This window comes from Salvia splendens, chromosome 20 (assembly GCF_004379255.2).
Source record: "Salvia splendens isolate huo1 chromosome 20, SspV2, whole genome shotgun sequence".
NCBI classification, from domain to species: domain Eukaryota; kingdom Viridiplantae; phylum Streptophyta; class Magnoliopsida; order Lamiales; family Lamiaceae; genus Salvia; species Salvia splendens.
This window is the reverse complement of record NC_056051.1, coordinates 1,851,710-1,873,240: the sequence shown is the minus strand read 5'-3', so window position 1 is coordinate 1,873,240 and position 21,531 is coordinate 1,851,710. Positions and strand designations below refer to the sequence as shown.

The window sequence follows — 21,531 nt, the reverse complement described above, 5'->3', positions numbered from 1 at the left end:
AATCCTAAAAAAATTACAAAATACATAATTTAATTTCCTCTGCCAAAGTTTGCCCAAATGTGCTCCATTAGATCATCTTGGAGTTGGGCGTGGGCGGAAGAGGCACGTGTCCTTGCCCGAATAGACAACCGTTCTTGTATAGACGGATGCACTCCACTTCGAGGCGGACTACTGGCGGTTGAGCTTCCGGGGGCTTCGGGGTCGAACCAATTTCCCGCCTCGGATCCTTCGTCTTGGACAATCATGTTGTGCAAGATTATGCACGTATACATGATGTCTACCATGCTCTCCATGAACCACGTACGAGCCGGGGCTTTGATATGTTGAAGCGCGCTTGAAGAACCCCGAACGCCCGCTCCACATCTTTCCGAGCAGCCTCCTGCTTCTGTGCAAAAAGTGTCTGCTTTGCATTCACATGCCTAGCGCACGTCTTCACGAAGGTTGGCCACTTCGGGTAGATGCCGTCGGCAAGATAGTACCCCATTTTATAGCACCGGTTGTTAGCGGTGAAGTTGATGGCCGGCGCTTTACCATCCAAAACTTGGGCGAAGTGGTCGGATTGGTGGAGCACGTTTATGTCGTTGTTCGAGCCGGGGACCCCGAAGTACGCATGCCAGATCCATAGCCGGTAGTCGGCAACAGCCTCGAGTATAACGGTGGGGTGGGTGCCTTTGTGGCCGCTCGTGTACGACCCCCTCCACGCCACCGGGAAATTCTTCCATTGCCAGTGCATGCAGTCGACGCTGCCAAGCATCCCGGGGAATCCATGCACTTCTTCGTGAAGGCGGAGCAGGAACTTGCAATCTGTCGTGCTTGGCTTCCGGAGAAATTCGTCGATGAAGGCTGCCCGGACGCCTTTGCAGAATTGGAGCAAGCACATTCTCCCAGTGTTGTCTCCAATGTGGAGGTATTCGTCGAACACATCCGCCGTTTGTCCAGTCGAAAGCTGACGGATTGCTGCAGTACATTTCTGCAGCGTCGTGTAGCTGGGACGGCCAACGGCATCGAACCTTTCTTGGAAGAACTCTTCCCGGGCTGCCAATGTATTTGCGATGTGGAGAAATAGCGGTCGCCGCATGCGGAAACGGCGGCGGAAGTATGTATCTCCCCACACCGGGTTATCACAGAAGTAGTCACGGACTAACCTTGCGGCGGCTTCCTCCCGGTTACGATGGATGTAAGTCCGGGAGCGTCTTTGGGGCGGCGCTGCTTCCTCCGCCTCCCGGCGTCGATCTTCTTCAAGTGATTCTTCCATTATTCGACGCATTTGCTCATACGGATCCATGAGATCGATTAAATTTGGGGGAAGAATAAAAGAGAGATGATTTGAGATGAAATGGAGATGATTTGGGAAGAATAGACGTGTAGTTGTGTGTGAAATGATGATGAATTAGGAGTATTTATAGAGTAAAAATAAAAAAAAAATAAAAAAAATGGAAACGGCTATAAAAATGGTAACATTACCGTTTGCCAATTTTTTAGTTTTTAAATTTTTTTATTTTAATTCGAATTTTTTAAAAAAAAAGGATTTATTGCGTCAGCGTGACGAATCCCACTCGCGGGCCGGTGAGTTGGCGTCACGCATGGCCTGGGAGCGCGCCACGTCGCGGGAGCGCGTGGCGAGCCGTCCCGTGCCGCGTCCCGGAGTGACGGAACGCGTGACGTGCTGGGGACGGGTTGGTGACGGGTCGGGACGCTGCAACGCGTCCCGTGCTTGTCTTGTCCCTCCGTAACGTGACTCGGGCCACCCACGTAACGCGTTGCGGGTGGCCTTAGGGTGGTTGGAGGGAGTAGTAATTATAAAAGTAAACATAACCTGGATGCAGTCGTATACACAAATTAAGCTATAGCCGCCACAAAGGAACAACCGTAGACAAGTCTAACATGTAAAAAAAAGTATAGTATAAATTTGGTGTATCACTGAAATTAACATCTTCACTTTGTTTACAAATCATTACAAGGATCCATCGATCAAAGCATTGAAGAATCAAACTTCATACGAAAATAAAACGAATGCTATACAAAAATCAAATATCATAATAGTAGCATCAACAACCAAAAATATGCTCACAGAATAAAAATCAGACCCAAAAGAAAACGAATGAAAAATCTGAGACACTTTTCGAAAAAACTGAAAAGTCTTCACAACTGAAAAGAAAAAAAAAATACACCCTCTTAAGATTTTGTTGAAAGCTGGTAAAGAATTGGATGGGATAATATTAATCCATCAGGGAGAATTAATGCTATCGGCCCTACAATACCTGAGCTTCAAGGAGATTTGCCTCTCAAACTGAAGTTGTTTATAAAAGTTTGCAATAAAAGCATCGGCTTTGGTGTCCACGTCATCATCGGAGGATTGATAGCTAACAGTCTGCTGCAGGCTTCGGGAGGAATCTGACTCATCCAAACAGGCCCTTATCCCGGGCCGGTCGTTGAAGCTCAGACTCGGTCGTCTCTTGCTAGATGATGCCCCAACCAACGACGCCAGTTTCCATCGGTTGATGTTGAAATCCAGCAGAAATGTGATCTTCTTCACCGCCCGTTTCAGCCGGTTCACCAATGACCAACGCTCCACGCCCATCTTCAACTTCAACAATAATTGGATACTTGCAACTTTGGGAATAATTCATGAAAATGGGGCCTGCTTTTTTGGGGTATGTATATATATATATATATATATGCTACTTTTATATTTGGAACTGGATTTGTTATTTCCTGCTTCATTAAATTGATATATAATCCATTTTTTTAATAAATTAATTAATTAGGAGGAATATTAGTGATATTGGGCAGGTAGCAAACTTCCAGAAGAAAAAGACCAGCAAGTCGACGGCTTCGGCCACAAGTAGACAAAGTCAATAAGATAAACTATTTTTTTTCTTTTTGCTTTAGGCCATTAGCAATGGGGCATCCTATGGGGCGCCACGTCATCAGTTTTATCCTCCTACCCCACCTGTAATGGGGCACCCTAAAGCGCGCCCTATGGTGTGCCCTATGCACTTTCTTTTATTTAAATATTTAAATAACTACAAAAATTGGGAAAAAAAACTCCATTTCATTTATAAAAATTAATACATTTATAAAAATTAATGTTCATACATTTATAAAAATTAATGTTCATATGCTTATGAGTTAGTCAAGAGTAGAGTCACATTATTAGTAATGTAATTGGATTTAAAATTAGAAAAATTCATGTTATAAAAATTACATACATTTTATAAAAATTAATACATTTTATAAAAATTAATTTTTATCACATTTTCATCTTAATAAATGTATAAAACAATTTAGTTTTCAAGCTACCTCAACTAGTGTGTGTAGCCCAATGGTTAGGATTATTGCCTTCCAAGCAATAGATCGAACCCCGGCAAATGCATTTTTTTAAGGAAAATGCGTGCCATCGTCCGCGCCTATCGTCCGCCGCGCCCACGATAGCGCGGACGATGTATCGGGCGTGGGCTTCGGGCGATCACATGCGTTGGCATGTATATATGTTATTTCGTTTGTGTGGTCCTCATATTCTTGTTATCATAATGACACTGCGTGGAAAAAAAATACTCCCTCCAGTCTCTAATAGATAATTAGATATTCCATATTTGACTGGTGCATGTTTTAAGAAATTTTTTGATTTTATTGAGAAAAATTAATGAAAAAAGTTAGATCAATTCTGTAACACCCCTTACCCGGTAGGTAACCCACCGAATAAGTGATGTCACGTTTCAGTATCGAAAACCCGTGCTGAAATTTTTCCTTTTTCTTTTTAGCTTAAAAGCATAATTAAAATCTATTACATTTAAAAACTTAACATTTATCCAGCGGAAGGTTAAAGATTAAACTATTACATAACATGCCACGACTACTAAACCAAGTTGACCACCAGTGACTCGCCAAAGATGCAAAGCTGCGCAACACCACTGACATAATGTCGACTCTAACCTGCAGGGGGGAAAGAGGGGGAGTGAGCTCGAAAGCCCAGTAGCAATATCCAAACTACAGAATCCAACCCTCTCAGCTAAGACAATAGTAACTATAATAACTACATTATTTCCTTTTTAATCTTTTGCTTGTTTTCATTTCAATTTCACAGATTTCCAAAATTACTTATAATCACATTATATCAAACTTATTTGTATTATCGTCATACAACTTTTCCATATATTCTTACTCATGTCTCTTCAGAGATTTCATTCTTAATGCCATTTCCTTATTATCTTGACTTATTATTACAATATATATATTCCAAATTCTCAGAATTTTCACACCAAAGCATACCTGTTCAGATACCCATATATATTCATCATATCATCCTCGTCATATTTCTCTTATGGTCTCTTGATAACATATTCATATATTTATTTCTATACTACAACATTTTCATTGTATCTTATAGCTTTGGTTTCTCCAGATTTCGCATATCATCATATATCATTTCGTATCACATTTTTCTCATTTTACCATTTATTTTCGTATACTATTCTTCCGTGTTAATTACCCCGAGCGGGGACCGTTCAACATAAAATATCATTTCCTCCGTGAGGACTGATCAACAATCATATCATATATCATATTTCACAAATCACATATCACATATCACATATTACAGATCCTTTATTCACAAGTCATCAGATATTAATTTTTTCTTATCTTATCATATATTACAGATCATTTATTCAGAAATCATCAGATATTATTTTATCTTATATTATCATATATCACATATTACAGATTACAGATCATTTATTCAGAAATCATCAGATATTATTTTATCTTATATTATCATATATCACAGATTACAGCTTACAGATCATTTATTCAGAAATCATCAGATATTATTTTATCTTATATTATCATATATCACAGATTACAGATTACAGATCATTTATTCAGAAATCATCAGATATTATTTTATCTTATATTATCATATATCACAGATTACAGCTTACAGATCATTTATTCAGAAATCATCAGATATTATTTTATCTTATATTATCATATATCACAGATTACAGATTACAGATCATTTATTCAGAAATCATCAGATATTATTTTATCTTATAGCCCCAATATCTGCTTGGTTTCAGGCAGGGTACACGGACCAGATCAGAAACAGAATCAGATGCAGACGCGGATTTTGTCCTCGAGAGGACTCCGCACAGACCACCCATAGGGTGCAGACAGATAATCAGACCACCCATGAGGGTGCAGACAGATAATCAGACCACCCATGAGGGTGCGGACAGATAATCAAACCACCCATTAGGGTGCAGATCAGACAGATCAGATAGGGGCCCATCAGATAACAGACGATCCTCGCTTCGGTTATCCAGAAGACGAGTGATCACAGATAATGCAGCGCTGCTGTCCTATGGCATGCCAATTGTACCCAACACATATGACCAAGCAAACAGGACGTTTTATTTCATATTCTTCTTTCAAATCTCTTTTTCACATTTATTCCATTTCCAAATATCACTTCAGATAATCATTCTTATCGAATTCACAGACACTCTTTTTCATATATATTCAGATATTTTTTTTCATAATCTATTCAGACATATTTCACATTATTCAGATCTTCATAATTTATTACACTTCATTGCATATCATATCCATTGTCTTTATTCATATTCGTACCATTTTTTTTTTCCACAGATCATTCATATTAAAATTAATAAGAATCATAATAATCCACATATTAAATTATAAGCATATTTAAGCACATTATTTAAACATCTCACATATAATCACATTATAGCACACATCATCTCAACCTAAAGAATCGAAAACCATAGAGAGGATACGCTACCTCGCAGGCTTATGAACATAAGCCTGTTTCACATTGATACTTCTCTACCCTCTAAATCCACTCCTTTGTGATCAAAACGCACTATATGCTCCTTCGCTTTATGCATAATATAAATAGCGTACCAATTAATAACTCATATTTACCCATGATCATGTTTTCATCATTAAATCATCTAAATAAATTAATTTGCTATATTAACTTAAATCATCTAACTATACAACTGCACTGGACTGATTCGTCATAAAAATTCTATATTCATTCGGAAGGATTTAGAGGCTTGACCTAATATTTTTAAATGCCCAAAGAAGTATAGTTTATAATCCAACAAGATTCATTCAAAAATTTCTAATGGTTTGAGAGATATTCTCCTTTTACCAGAGACTAACAAAATCGAACAGTTTCTGGCAACATTTTCTACACAATTTTTATAAATAGTATTTGTACTCTTTAATTAGTCACAAAATTCAGAGAACAACGAGACACCTTATAGTTAATTTAGAAATTATGAAATCAAGTTTTCATTGACCTTAAATGCCCTGAATAATTCGGATAGAACATACTAAAATATGGCAGTTTACCACAATTTTGACAGTTTCCGGCGGTATTGTCTTAACAATTTATACATGCAGTAACTGAACTCCTAAATTCTCCATAAAATTCAGGGGACCTCAAGACTAAATATAGTTATTTTTAAAATTGTTAAACAAAAGTTTTAACCTTTCTTAAAATGCTTAATAATTCAAACTAGGAGGCGGCAGATTAGAGAGTTTGATTCTTCTCAAGCTTTTATCTCAAACCCAACCATTCCACATCAAATATCATCAATTCAGCTCCCCCCCTGTTCAATATTCATCCAAATTCACATCCATGTAATCAAACTTCTAATTCAATATCAAACAACGACAAATGAAGGCCTATGATCGCGTAAACGTCAATATATCGAAATTTAATCGGTTAGTTTTCCTACCCCCGAGTGAATGAAATTTCAGCCCTTCAACATCAACATATACTCAAGTTCAAGGTATAAAAATAGAATAGGAAGAAAGGGCTACCTCGATTTGCTGGCGGATACAAGATTACCCGATCGATTTACCGATTAAATGACAAATATTTGGAAATTAAAAAGCTTAAGCTTTTGGTCTTCCATGGAGAGGGGGAGGACGTGCTTGTGGCTGAAATGAGGGGGGGTTTGGAGTTGATGATAGACAAAAAATTCTCTAGAGAATTCTAATCATTATTTAATTATTTAGTTAGTTTTTAAATAAATTAATTATCTTGTAACATTTTATTGCCCTATCATATGATATCACATTTAGGAACTCTTTATATCATCATTTAGCATTTAAATTCTAGTTTAAGGCAAAATTATTCCTGTCTATATCTTCAAAAGTTTCGCCGATCATTTTCGTTAAAAACTGAAATTATCGGCGATAGAAATTTTTTTAATTACCTTCAAATGGCCCAAAACAATTCCTCACATTATCAACAATTATTCTAGGCCATAATTTGTAATTTATAAAATTATTACCCCTTAGCTTCGATTTATGATTTTACACGGACAAAAGAAATTGCCGAAAATTGACTAATCGGCATTTCGTATCAAATTTATACCTTACGGTTTAACTTAACTACTATTCCTCACCACATATCCAAACCTTTTATTGGTGCCTATAATTCGGGATGTTACAAATTCTATAATGTTTTATCAAATTTTGTATATAAATTCACGTATTCATGAAATTCTAATGTGATACTACCTCCATTTTTTAAAAATACAAACTTTTAAAATAGCACGAGTTTTACTGAAGTGGTGAAGAAATACGGCTACAAGCAGAGTAATGCTGATCACACACTGTTTCTGAAGAGGAGAAAGGACAAGAGCACGGGAGATGACGAGGAAGAGATAAGACAACTGAAGAAACATTTGTTTACAGAGTTCGAGATGAAATATTTGGGTCTCTTTAAGTATCTTTTGAGGGGAAATGACTCAACTTAGTTGGGACATCCCAAAAAGGAATGCGACTCAACTTAGTTGGGACGGAAGGAGTATATACATGATCTAATTCCATTGTGCAGAACCATAACCTGCAAATCACTGAAGGGGCCAAGTTGGCTGATAGAGGAAAGTATCAAAGATTGGTGGGTAAACTCATCTACATTTCTCATACTCGGTTGGATATAGCCTACGCTATTGGAATTGTCAGTCAATTCATGCATGCACCACAAGCCAACCATTGGAAAGTAGCTCTGAGGATAGTTCGATACTTGAAAGGGACAGCAGATCATGGAGTATTGTTTGGAAAACATGGAAACTTGGATATATTGATGCTGACAGGCTACAAATATAGTGGATAGAAGGTCCACTGCTAGATATTTTAGATTTGTGGGGTAACCTTGTGATAGGGAAAGCAAGAAGCAGAAAGTAGTTCTACTCTTAAGTGTTTAAGCTGAACTACGAGGAATCAAGAGTGGCATAACTGAGGTGTTGTGGCTAAAGAGATTGATGACCAAACTAGGGTTCCAGTCATCGCAACCTTGTCGACTATTCTGTGAGAACAGGGCGACGATTAGTATATCATAGAATCCAGTCAAGCATGACCGAACGAAACACATAGAAGTCGACCGGCATTTCCTAAAGGAGAGTACCGAGGCTAAGATAGTGGAACTCTCCTTTGTAAAATCTGAAGATCAACCGGCAGACATTATGACAAAGGCTATTAGTTCAAGAAATTTCCGCCAAGCATTAGGCAAGTTAAGTATCGAAAATCCCGTTACTCAACTTGAAGGGGATTGTGGGAAAGTAAATCAAGATCTCCCTGATTGAGGGAGGAAATAAGAAGTTGATCCCTACCATGTAAAGTAAAAGATATACCCTAATTCTAGTATTCCATGTATATAGCTTAGACTCGAACCAATAAAAGGTGTGTAAATGTGTAATACTCTGCAAAGAATGAATAACACAAATATATTCTCTAACCATTTGACAGATTTAATTATCACTATATTTTGCAATTCACGCGAGTTCATTACTACGAGTATTTGTATCATGAGAGTATAATTACAAAAAACACATCACACACCTTCATGCAATTCTTTTGTTTGGGAATGATAGTATTTCAAAATATTAATAATTTTCATATGCGATATACTTACATTAAATTATTCTAAATGTGATTTTATTAAAATTTTATTCTACGGATATTATTATTATTTCTTGTATTTTAATTAGTAATAAAAATAAATCTCAAATAAAATTAAACCAATAAACCATACTGATTAAACAAACACATGTTAAATATATTAATTAAATTAAACATATAGTGTCAAATTAAAATACTGTTAAACATAAATCCGAAATAAATATTGCTGCCTGTTTTCTTTATTTTGTGTGCTGCTATTTTTGAGCTTAGAGGCTACATTAAGATCGCTTTCTGGGCTATATTTTGGATGGATTTCTTTTTGCTCTTAATCTTTAAAATTTGTTAGATATCCCAAAATAAAAGGGTTACAAATAATTGATATTGTTTAGTCTATTACTATATAATTAAAATAGTGACTTAAATTTTGGTGGTCTATTATTTTCATGAGTCATTTTAAAACATTAACTCATCATATCATAATAGTCACTTACTCCACCTCACAACTACTCCCATTTCTTAAATCCTATGCCACTCAAAAATATGAACATCTTAAGTGGAACGAAGGGAGTAATTCAGATTTATCTCATCCCATCTCATCTCATATCATCTATTATTAAATCAAATGGCATCGAGGTCCTATGAAATTATTGACACGTCCCAGGACCCACGTGTTATAAAATTTGTCAACACTCGCGACACCCCCCTGGCGCCCGACGTCGATCACCCGCAACGCGGCGCGATCGGTCGCCACTCCCCTCCCATGTTGGATGGTGAATGTTCTAAACACTTTCAAAAATACAATCTAAGCATATACGCGGTTGACCACATTTAAAATACTTGAATGAGTATACCGAATATGACTTTTAATATCATTATATGATAGTATTAGAATACCTATATGACTATATCAGTGGATGATGACGAGGAGCAAAACGACGTCGCTTTCCGTCAGCTGTTTCCTGAGCTCCGCCGCAGCGGATTCCCTCTCTCCCACGCTGCGGCTTCCATCTCCGCCGATTTTAAGAAGCGTTGGAGCTCCGTCGTTCGGTCTCTTGCGGCGGCGATCTGCTGGTCTTTGTGGAGGAGGAGAGCGTTTGCTCTGGTTTCGTATCGCTGCATTGCTATCTCTCTCTGCCGCGCCTCCTCTTCCATGATTGCTCTTCTCAGCCTCCTGCTCTGTTTCAAACAATTTCAGATTTTTTTTTAATTTTTACTCTCAAAAAGATAAGGATATTTTGATTGAGATATGATTTTGATTTTGAGCTGGAGGAAATGGGGCAAACATCCATCATCACCGTACCAGATGTTACTGTCCCTCCCTCCACTATATCTACTGCTTTTTCATATTACCCTGCTGACACATAAAGTGCTGACAAAACACCCTATTCATAACTGGGTGAAATCAGAGTACTAATAATATTTTTGTTATAGTTTTATTAATTTGATTATAGTACTCCCTCCGTCCCGCACTACTCGCACTTATTTCCTTTTTGGGCGTCCCAAGTTACTTGCACTCTTTCCATTTTTAGTAAAAAATTTCACCTACAGCCGTCATTTTTGACTTTCCTATACACTCATTCCTTAATCTCCGTGCCGAAAAGGAAATGAGCGAGTAGCCCGGGACGGAGGGAGTATGTATTAAGGGTTGGTCAAGGAAGTCACTTTTTAATATCACTCCTTCATTCCATCAAATATTTCTCTCTTGCTAGTCAATTATATGAGTTCTAATGTGAATTTTGTGAGATAATAAAAATAGAGAAAATAAATAGTTGAAGAAGTATATTTTAATGGATAGACAGCAATGAAAACATGATGAACTAGCTAGCTAGTCGCGGCTATATTAGTAAGAATTTACAATTTCCTTCGTCCTAACCAAGTTGAGTCACTTCTTTTGAACAAGAAAATTTAGAAATTATATTGAATTAGTAAAATGATAGAGATAAGAGAGAGTGAAATAAGTGATGGAATAAGACGAAGCGTTAAATGAGATAGACTATAATGTGGTTTCTCCACAAGCCTTGGGTTAAGGTTAAGCAATAGTATATTACAAAATGGAGCAGCCTCTGTGCCCCTTCTTTTTCTTCTTCTGTTTTGGCGGCTGCAGTACTATTTTAATGGCTGCATCAAACACACCCTTCACATTCTGCATTCAAACCACATGCTATAATGAGAAAACATAAAGGTTTCACCACACCACAATCACAAATTGAAACCACCTGTTGTGTTTTCGAGCTGCACTCAATGTACGCAGGAGCTCCAATTAGCTTCTTGAGTTCCTCCCCCTACATGGTAAGACAACGAGAGGCGTGAAACAGGAGGAATGATTGTGTGCTGGTAATATCATTGTTACCTGAGCTGTAGTTATCGGAACTGCTCCTGGATGATCGATGAAGAACTGTTTATCATCTCTAAGATCTGTACTACCATTAAAAAAAGGATATTCTGATCTTTTCAAACAAACACATCCCTTCTATATGCTTAATCATAATTCAATAAATTCTAGAATCACCAAAACAATTTATAGGAGGAAAAATACAGATTGGGTAATAAGAATATGTCCATTGCATGCTCTACTGATACACTCTTTTCAACATCCAAGCGCGTGCTCTCATTTCAATCGTGAGGAAGTAATTAACAAAAACCAAGCATGTGTTTTCTTCTACTATTACAAATATATTCTGTTGGAAACCATTGGCATTAGTACATTGTACAAATATACTCTGTTGCTACCTTAAAGAATAAGCATCAAAACATACAAACCAAGTGTGACACTTAAATTTAATCAACTTATGATATGGTTATTTGTATTCCAAATTATTCTTTCACATGGACGTTTTTCTCTAGATCTAATAAATCTTTCAGATGTTGTAACTTTATAAAGCTACTGTCATACGAAACTATATCTGTCAGCCCTCAAACCACATAACACAAAAAAATTGGTATTTATCACTGTAGATCCTAAATACGTAATTACAAACTTCCGATTCAAGATTATATGAAAGTATTTAGTATGATGGAATGTAGTAGACAAGAAGAGAATAGTGAGGAATATGTGTAACTGGCAGGACTAACTGATAGAGTAATAACAAGAAATAAATCACTATCTCACCAAGCTTCGTTCCAACAAGAATGATTGGAACACCTGGCGCGTAATGCCTCAACTCAGGAATCCACTAACAAAATGAAAAGTAAAGACAGAAGAACATGGCATCAGACTACTCGGTATGCAAAACGAACGTAATTACAGCTATAATAATCTCCACAATTCTGACCTTCTTGGCAATATTTTCGTAGCTAGCCTTGCTAATGAGAGAAAAGGCTAGAAGGAAAACATCAGCTCCACGATAACTCAAGGGTCTTAATCTATTATAATCCTCCTGGCCTGAACATATTGTAAGACGAAGCTAAAAAAATGCTAAAACCTAGGAAAATGTACAGAAAGATGAGATGTACATATTTGAAAGGAATTACCTGCAGTATCCCAGAGTCCCAGGTTTACAGTATTACCATCCACAACTACATTAGCGCTGAAGTTATCAAAAACAGTCGGAACATAATCCTGCATTGCAAGGCGGAATAAGGATGTAGTAATTCATTAATCAGCATTGCAACGCCCATTATGCATTAGCAAAACGGAACATGCTACATAACTCAAAATTAGTAAAGCAACACCGCAGCAGACTTTAATCGGTGACCCTCGTCCAATCCAACCTAATTCAACTTTTTAATCAAAGTAACACACATACAACTCTCAATGTAACATAAATTTTGATTTAATCGGTGATTACATTATTCACTCTCTCTCAGCCCTCAGGTCGGCTGAAACCTCAAGTCATAACCTCTTTATTTATTTTTTCCCCATATTTGTTTGTCTATTGGAATGAACTTTCACTTTCCATTTAGAAAAAGACTGTGAAGCAAGCCTCTTCCCAATTAAGCACAGAGGCATCTCAAAAACAATCCATATACAACTACATGAATAACAAAATGCATTTAATTCTCTGAATGGCTATAAATACATAATCTACCTACTGCATAACAAATTCCACAATACAAATGGTTAAATTCCCATTTAGTTAAAGGCAAGAATATAAGGACTCATCTAAAAACACTACCAAGAAACAATTACAAACTGCAAATGGGAATGTAAAGAGAAATCAAGAATTAGGATTAGTAAACAAAGATATTGGTGATTAATTTAAAGAAAAGAAGATAAAAAAAGGAACTAACCGTAGGAAATGTGTTGCTGGTGTAAGAGATCAACATGCAAGTTTTTCCAACAGCACCATCACCCACAGTCACACACTTGATGAATCTGGTTGCACTCATTTCTAACTAATTTTTTTTTCCCAGGAGATGGTCAACTCTTCCTTGTTCTCTACTTCAAGTTCAAAAAAGACAATTCTTTACTCAAATTGAGGCAAACCCATCAAAAATTGAAAAAGAATCTGAGAGCAAAGAGTAAAACAGAAGCAAAAGAATTCACCTTGAAGGAAGCAGGTAGACAGAAATGCAAAGCCTGGCAAAGAAAGGGAAGGACTTTATGACAGCTTTTTCAATCTCACATAAATCTTTTTCATAGATTGGGATTGGGGTGGTGGGGTTTGAGGTGGAGCACCTCTCCCCTTCAAATTCTTTTTTTTCTTTTTCGGCGACGTTTCAATGCTTTGTATGCACATCACTTTATTGTAATTTCACTTTTCACAAACATAATTTTCTCTTCTACTGGTACTACAATTTTTCATTTTAATTCATTTTATTTTTAATTTTTATTACTCTCATTTATATTTATTGATAAATTAATTTAATTGAGAGTTATAAATAATAAAACAAATAGCGTAGTGTTCAATGGTCATGGGTAGCATTGAAGAGCAACTGAAAATTACAATGTTATTATTATTATTATTATTATTATTATTATTATTATTATTATTATTATTATTATTATTATTATTATTCTGAAGAGACGTAACTTAATTGGTATGACACTTTTCATCGGACCAATAAATTAGTCGTCAGAATGACCACAATCACGATAAATGGATAACCGGTCATTATTTTCTAAGAAAAAAGATAGGTCTTGTTGGCTTGCTTGTGTATCTTTTCAGATATAGTAGGGCGAAGTTAATATAATGTGGCTCTTATCTTAATTTTAGAATTATGATTAAAAAAAATCTATCATTGGAATCTTAATTCAATAAATTGAAAATAGAAGTTGGGTGGAAATCATAGTTGGTAGAGGGTTGCCTAAACAAAAAATAATTAAGTAGAGGACAAAGGTTTACGAAATATATTAATCATCATTGAAGAAGTGAGCACATGGGAAGAAGCTTAAATCCAAATAGCCATGTGCATTGGGTTACCAAACCTTCTACCCACTTCTATCCTTCCAATTTATGGTTAATCCAATTTGTATATTTTTGGAATTTAATGAGATTCCAATGCAATGGCTGCCTCTTTTTTAGACAGCCTAAGCTTATGGACCACAATAGTAGATTACTCAGCCATATCGCATAAATTATTTTAGTTCAAATTATATGTACCACACACATTCGCTTGTACTATAATGTATTGTCATTGGGTTTCATCGATTCAAAAGTTTAATATACTACTCTTTAAAAAAATGTGATTTTATTGTTATTTTTATCCACCAAAAATACCTTATTTTCTTTTCAGGACATAACAACTTATTCCCTTCGTCAAGGACACTTTCTTTTTCCGTCTGTTCCGTCAAATATATTGTCTCAAAAATAAGGAAAGAAATAATAATCTAACTAAACAAAAGGCATTGGGTGATTTGGGTCGCGGTTATTTGAGGTGTATTTCGCGAACCACTTGGGCCACCTAGCCCATTCTGAACTTTGTGGCACCGGAACCTAATTCGGCACGGGCTGTGTGGCTTCTTCTTTGGCCTGCTTGTCTTCTTCATTCTGTTCGGCCGATTGTTGAACTCTCATTAAAGAACACTCTTGCATAGCTAGGAGATTAAATTCCCTTACCCATCAACATCTTTCCCTCCTCAAAGTAAATTTTATCCTCTTCATCATCTACAACATCATAGAATGCCTTATGCATGCTCAAAATAGGAACCTAAATGTTCAACATGGCTTCTTGCACTTAGAAGCCCAAAGCACAACTAGGAATTTAAAACATGTGCTCAACAATCAAAGTATGCAAGAACATAGAAAAATAAGTTTTGCTATCGTCAATTAAACTATACCAAGTTACCAACTAGATAAAAATAATTCGTATTGTTGTTTAGAGGTTTTATTCAATGATACCAACTTATAATTAAATTTTTATGCGAGGTCAATAATCCATTGTACTATTATTTTGTATTATATTAGTCATAATTGTTTTATAGCAGTACAAAAGTTTATTATATTGTCTCAAAAATGTTTTTATATTCCATCATTTGACATATACATAAGTACATTTTTCTAAACATGGAGTAACTCATGAATCGCATCAATATACCTTTGAAGACATATGTGTATTATCTGAAAACCATGTTAATATAAAAGATGAAATAGTGCGTCCTTCTTATATAGGATTATAAGTGATGAGTATCATAAGAATCCTTGGAAAATATAGCATGCAACGTTTACTCATCTCCATATCTCAAGTGATTGATATGTGAAGGCCTAATGGCATCATACCATATTGTTTTATACTGGCTGTGAAAGAAAGAAAGCTAGCAGAATATATATGTAGCATATATTATCAATTCAACCATGGCTGGAATCAGACTTGAGAGTAGTAGACAGTGCCAACCAGCTCCCTACCTCAGAGCAGCTCGTTGCCGTCTCTGTATAACCACCACCACTCTCCAACGCCGGCCTATTTGCAGAAACCTTGAACTGTAGAGGAAAAAAAGGCAACTTTTCAAGATCAAGAATTTCTTGCATAGCCCAAAATTAACATGACTGCTTAGTTACCGGTGGCACGCCAGGACTTAGATTGACTGAAGCAGGAGAGGAGGGGATTGTGACTTTGACTGAACGCTTTTCTGCCAAGGGTTTGACTATGGATGGTGATGGTGGTGGTGGTGGCTGATAGAGGTAGGGAAGCTGAGGTGGCATGGTGGAGGAGGAAACTGAAGGAGGGGTGGGAACCTCAACCTGGACCTTCACAAAACTGCTGCTGCTGCTGTTGTTGTTTGGCCACAGAAAAGTGCCCTGTGGCTTGCAGATTCTGAAACCACTCTTCAGCCTTTCTATCTTTGCTGCTTTTTCCTCTAACTGTATTTTTTCCCCTCACCACCTGCACTTAATGCATCTTGTACTTGCTCTTCTTTGCTCTCCAATGCTGTTTTCTCTCTCATCCCCATTATCTTTAATGAAGACCCTGTTTTTTCTGTTTCTGTCACATTTGGAGCTAGCTTCTCAAATTTTCCCTGTTTCAAGATTTCCATACATAACAAATGGCATAATTAACTAATACGAAGATGAAGAACATGTCTATCTCAAAGTCTAAGAAGAAGTCTAATACAGTAGTTCTTTTTTGATCTATAGCTATAAATTGTTTTGCAATTGACATTAACTCACTGTCTTAAATTTTAGATGATGTTTCACCGCATTAATTTGCCCTTCATTTAATACATACCTCAATGTCTTTCACAAAATCAGAGATGCTCATCAATTGTTCCTTGTACTTTTCCTAAAAAATCAAAAATCGAGAGCATGTTTAGTTCAAGATACAGAACTTGGTGATCAACTAAATGAAGCTGAACAGTATACGTTAACTATACCTCTGAAAGGTGCACGCTGCTAAAATCACGTTTTAAGGATTCAAAAGAAGCAGTAAGCTGATCCAGCTTTTGACTTATGTCATACTTGTTTGATTCTTCAGTGAATGATTGATCTTGTTGCTTTTTCTTGTATCGAATTTCACCAATCTCCCTACAATCATGTTAATTGAAGTTAGTGATTTAAAACAAAATCGCATTACTCTTTTTACTACAGTATAGGGTAAGTATATCGACACCTTCTCAACTTTCCAACTTCTTCCTCCAACTGCATCTTTGTTGCCATCAGTTCCAAACTTCTGTTCAAGAAAGCATATATTATTAAAAGTAATACTAAGATTATGTGCACCATTAAACAATAATGTAACATTTCCCACCTTTTAATTTTTGAAACATCACCCCTAAGCAGCTTCAACTCTCTAGCACATATAGGGTCCTGAGTTGGGGAATCACCAAGTTTCCAACCAGGTGGTGGCACCCAATAAGGGTCAGTCACTCCAGCATCCTTCCTGATTTTAACAAGATTAGCGCATTCCAACCAATACTCCATTGCTCCGTCAGGATTATGCCGCCTCCTGAACCTCTCCTGCCCTCCTGGAGCAAGCTTTCCAGCCATATGCTTTAGGAGATGGTCAAGTAGTCCTGTATCGCCTATCCTCTTTCTTGCTTCTGCTCTCAGTTGAGGCCTCAAGATCGGTTTCTCAGCTGTTGCTCCCTTTGATTTCATCACCTCCAAAAGATTTTGCTCAGCAAGCTTGTACCTTCACATTTTCTTGCTTTGATCAATAAATCTAGCAAATTAATGATGTAGAAACAGCCAAACAATGTAAATAGAATATGCCTCCTAATTCACATATACCTTTGAGTAGACCAACGATCTTTTGGATCTCTTTGAATGAGTGATCCCCTTAATTTCTTACTACCCTTGATTTTTTTCTTGATCTGATTCTTCTTCTGCGTCTGATTTGGCATTTGCTTTCTGATATCAAGCCTTGGTTTCTTGGTTTTCCTTATGCTCAAATTCCTAAAAGAGTACCTCTTTCTATTCATGTTCACGTTACTCTCCTCAACCTTGATCTTCTCCTCCTCTTCTTCCTCTTCCTCTTCCTCTTCCTCATCCTCTTCCTCCTCTTCTTCTTCCTCTTCCTCCTCTTCTTCATCCTCTGCATTTTCCTGATCATCACAATTTTCCATATCCTCCCCCTTCTCTCCACAGTCAGCATCTTCATTGTTCTGGTCTTCATCATCAGCAGTAGCTAATACTCCCATCTGAGATTCCTCAACTCCATTGACAAAACTCGAAGATGAGTTCTGAGCAATATAAGCATCATTATTACCATCACTCTCCTTATGCCTACCCAAATACTTAACTTGCCTTCTTATCCCCCATGTCACCATCCCACTCCCCTTTAGAGCCTCAGACAGACAGATACTACCTTTCCTTTGTGCAATCACCCAGAAAGCAATCCAACTCTTCTGCTCCATGAAGACCTCAGCCGGAACTATCCGAACAAGCACTCTCGCTGCCAGTGCCGACCCCATCACAAACTTCTCATCCAAAGAAGGGTGAGACTCCCTCAAGCTGTAGTTGAAGAATGCTTTTAGCGACTCCATACTTGGATACCTCACTGCCACATTCAACTCCGTCTTCTCGCAGACCTTAAGTTCCAAAACATTACACATTAACATTAAATAACATATAACAATAAATATATGCAGTAGTACTAATTAGTTGCTTTTTGGGGAATATAGCAAAATCATATTTCTTGCCATAGCAACTCGGATGGATCGGAGGTGAGCTGGCGTTCTTGGAGGTAACTGAGCGTGATCAATCTCGTAAAGATAACCCTCTTTCATATAGTTTTCTATCGGGGATTTATCTCCACCACCACCAATCAAGAACTGGCTATCTGCATATATAAAGATTTATGTTTGTTAATCATCAGCGATTATTTTAGCTGCAAAGGTAAAGAAATGGTAAAACAGAAACACGTATTATACAGTACTGTTACCTACCTTGAAGCAGAAGAGTACAACGTGGCTCTGCCGCAGCAACATTGCCTTGCACCGCATCATTTTGGTCCATTTCCTGCATCGTAATTAATGTTCAGTCCTTTTGTAATTTTGGCAGTGCTTCAGCATTATAAACCCCCTATTGATTAAACATAGAATGTTTCTGCTAAAGTTATTAACCATACACATGTTTTTGCAGCACATGCAAAATAGACTCAAGACTTCAATTTCAAAACTGGGTTTTAAACAAACTCCTTAAAATTGGGATTTAAATTCATTTTTGCAACTTTCAAATCCACGTGTAATTTATAAAAAAAATGGTAATACTATATTTTACTATACGTGTTATGCAAGCATAATGATGAAAGAAAAAGATTTGGCATTTTTTATTTTGGGTATCTTAGTAATCGTGACAATATACACCCCATGCATAGAGATAGAGCACACAAGCTTATTCAAAGCAAAACAAAATGTATGATTCTCGTAGCCTTGAGCTAGAAAGATTACTATTTTTGGCAGCGCGTGAGATATTATGTGGGACACAAATAACAGACAGAAAGCACGAGAGAGAGAGAGAGAGAGAGGGAACCATGCAGGGCTGATGGGCTTTCTTTGATCGTTTCCTGTAGTAGGTCTCTATCACCATCGTCTGTCAACATTAAGCACAAAAACACGTTCATCAAGAAACTAAAATCTGACGAAAATATAATGTAATCTTAAGTTGTTGGTGCAGAAGAATAATCAAGAGAGTGATACAAATTAAAACTGGGGTTGGCGATTTAGGTTTTTTGGAAAATGAGGAAACATGAAGATTGCGAACAAAATTTCCATTAGTAGTAACATTAATGGTACGGCTACATATCAGAAAGGTGCAAATACTCATATAGAAATCGCAGCAGACAATACGGGGAAAATTAATTATTTTCCCTATGAAAATTGAACGTACAACACTCCATGCAGCACGTATACATACAGCAACAGAGAGAGAAAAAAACAATAAAGCTGCGAAGTCTGGAAAATCTGAAACAGAGATATGTTTTTTCTACTCACAACATTGAATCAACTAACGTGTTTTTCAAACGATGACTGGGCAGATATTTTTTGATTTTCAAGAAGGTGATTTTTCGATTGAAGATGAACAATAAAAAAACTCAAAAGTTGAAAGGGAAAACGAAATCGGCCAAAATTAAACGGAGAAAAAGAAAACTGCAGCAAATCACAAAAGACCGATTGCACGCTGAAATCAAGAGGCCGTTTTTGAACGCGGAGAAGAAATTTTTAGGATCAAACTTTAAATGCAGAAAACCCTAGTTTCTCTACGCAAACACTTAGATGCAAATGCCTTAACTCATTTCTTCAGAAGAAATAGATGTTGTTCTTCAAGTGAAAAGCACAAAACATTGACAAAAAAGTTTGAGAGCGGACCTGTTGTGTGAAAAGTAGCGGAAAATTTATCGAACAAGTGCAAATTCAAGCATTTGCGAGGAGAGAGAGAAGTGAAAAAAATGTAAAAACGGAAGGAGATCGAAGTGGTGAAAGCTTTGAAGAAATGAGTGAGAAATTATTTAGGGATTCGAAAATGTGTTTGAGAAGAAGAATGGAAATGGTTGAGCTCGAAATCTGCTAAATGGCATTCGCGCCAAGAGAGAGAAAAGTTGGTCCCAGTACAATCTGAAATGACTTATATGCCCCTACTGCTGTTCCAACAAAATTCACACTTTATAAAACCGCAATCCAGTTTCCATATAATTTTAAATGATTATTTGTATAGTTATGAGCTCCAATGACAATTTTAACCCTTGTAGTTGTGACTTGTGATGATGCTATATTATAAACATGTGATACGTAAATTAGTAGTAGTTAATCAATTCCTTCTTTTCATAATATGGAGTTGGTTAGTGCTGAATTTTAACTAGGATTGAAGAAACAAACAAAATAATGTTTTGTATTTACAAATAAATTGAAATTAACGAAATAATGTTTTGGGGGTTATTATGCTATATTTATTTTATGTGTGTGATCTTTATTTTTGATATTTGAATTATAGTATAATCATAGGAGGCTTTTTGCTTGTATTTCATGTGGCTTGAGGAGAGAAAACCAAATAACGTAGTTTAAAAATTGGGCTTAACATGACAGTCTTTCCCTCATCTTTATAATTTCCCTCTTCAATATATGCATATGAAATATCTTCCTTTGTAAAAATTTCAACTTCTGGTCTAGGATGTTATGATCTTTCTAATCTATAGTAGGATGTTGGATAATAGGAATATTCTCATTTATGCATCTTATTATTGTGTTTATTACAATTCATGTATTACTAAATAAATCTTGCCAGTTTACAATTGGACTCAAGTGGACTATTATTTGAACTGTATGGTTCTGGATCCAATCTAGTCTCAAAGCACATTATGTGCAACTAAAATACTACTATGATAAGTTAATAAAAATGAAGCAGTATAATGTTTTTTTTAATTGATAAATTAATATAAAAAAATATAGTATAATATCTTTTTGAATTGGAGATCAAACGAATTTCATATCCCAATCTGAATTTTATAAAATCCAATATGAAAGCTCAGGAAACCTCCCAAAAGAGTTTTCAGTATTAAAGTAAATACAAATGATTTTAATTCCGAATCCGAAGAGTTTTTCAGCAATTAAAGTAAATCCAAACCATTTTAATCCCAAATATGTGTATTCATATGCAGAATAATTCGACATGGTCTGAAGTCTGAACCCATACGGTCAGTGAAAAAATATTTCATATTATTATTTTTGAGTATTTAAAAAAATAATTCACGTAAATGAACTTCACATTCAAC

The 21,531-nt window shown here is 36.4% G+C and overlaps 2 protein-coding genes, 1 long non-coding RNA gene and 1 pseudogene across 5 annotated transcripts; all 4 read right to left on the bottom strand.

Annotated features, from left to right (window-relative positions):
- Positions 1–2,227: 2,227 nt before the first annotated feature.
- Positions 2,228–2,581, bottom strand: LOC121782724. Its single transcript, XM_042180673.1, has one exon. The coding sequence runs from the start codon at positions 2,579–2,581 to the stop codon at positions 2,228–2,230; it is 354 nt and encodes a 117-aa protein (XP_042036607.1).
- A 1,155-nt stretch (positions 2,582–3,736) lies between these two features.
- LOC121781003 lies at positions 3,737–7,209 on the bottom strand. Its single transcript, XR_006046121.1, has 3 exons — positions 6,859–7,209; positions 5,807–5,902; positions 3,737–3,936 (listed from the first exon to the last, which is right to left on the bottom strand). It is a non-coding gene; the product is annotated as an uncharacterized LOC121781003 (long non-coding RNA).
- A 3,692-nt stretch (positions 7,210–10,901) lies between these two features.
- Positions 10,902–13,602, bottom strand: LOC121782405 (rac-like GTP-binding protein 5). Of its 3 annotated transcripts, none has more exons than XM_042180231.1 (8): positions 13,433–13,602; positions 13,177–13,350; positions 12,418–12,505; positions 12,219–12,328; positions 12,056–12,119; positions 11,297–11,361; positions 11,163–11,228; positions 10,902–11,089 (listed from the first exon to the last, which is right to left on the bottom strand). In XM_042180231.1, the coding sequence occupies exons 2-8, from the start codon at positions 13,273–13,275 to the stop codon at positions 10,991–10,993; spliced, it is 591 nt and encodes a 196-aa protein (XP_042036165.1). In that variant the 5' UTR covers positions 13,276–13,350; positions 13,433–13,602; the 3' UTR covers positions 10,902–10,990. The 3 variants fall into 3 exon arrangements, with proteins under 3 accessions (XP_042036165.1, XP_042036164.1, XP_042036163.1); XM_042180230.1 differs by having other exon boundaries at positions 13,177–13,327; XM_042180229.1 differs by having other exon boundaries at positions 13,177–13,324; positions 13,433–13,601.
- A 1,950-nt stretch (positions 13,603–15,552) lies between these two features.
- Positions 15,553–18,779, bottom strand: LOC121781870 (annotated as a pseudogene).
- Positions 18,780–21,531: the final 2,752 nt, after the last annotated feature.

Coding starts and splice junctions, on each gene's coding strand:
- LOC121782724 (XM_042180673.1), bottom strand. CDS start 2,581: ATGGGCGTGGAGCGTTGGTCATTGGTGAACCGGCTGAAACGGGCGGTG.
- LOC121782405 (XM_042180231.1), bottom strand. CDS start 13,275: ATGAGTGCAACCAGATTCATCAAGTGTGTGACTGTGGGTGATGGTGCT. Junction 12,329..12,417: donor GGGACTCTGGGATACTGCAG/GTAATTCCTTTC, acceptor CAATATGTTCAG/GCCAGGAGGATTATAATAGA. Junction 11,090..11,162: donor GCAGCTCGAAAACACAACAG/GTGGTTTCAATT, acceptor GTTTGAATGCAG/AATGTGAAGGGTGTGTTTGA.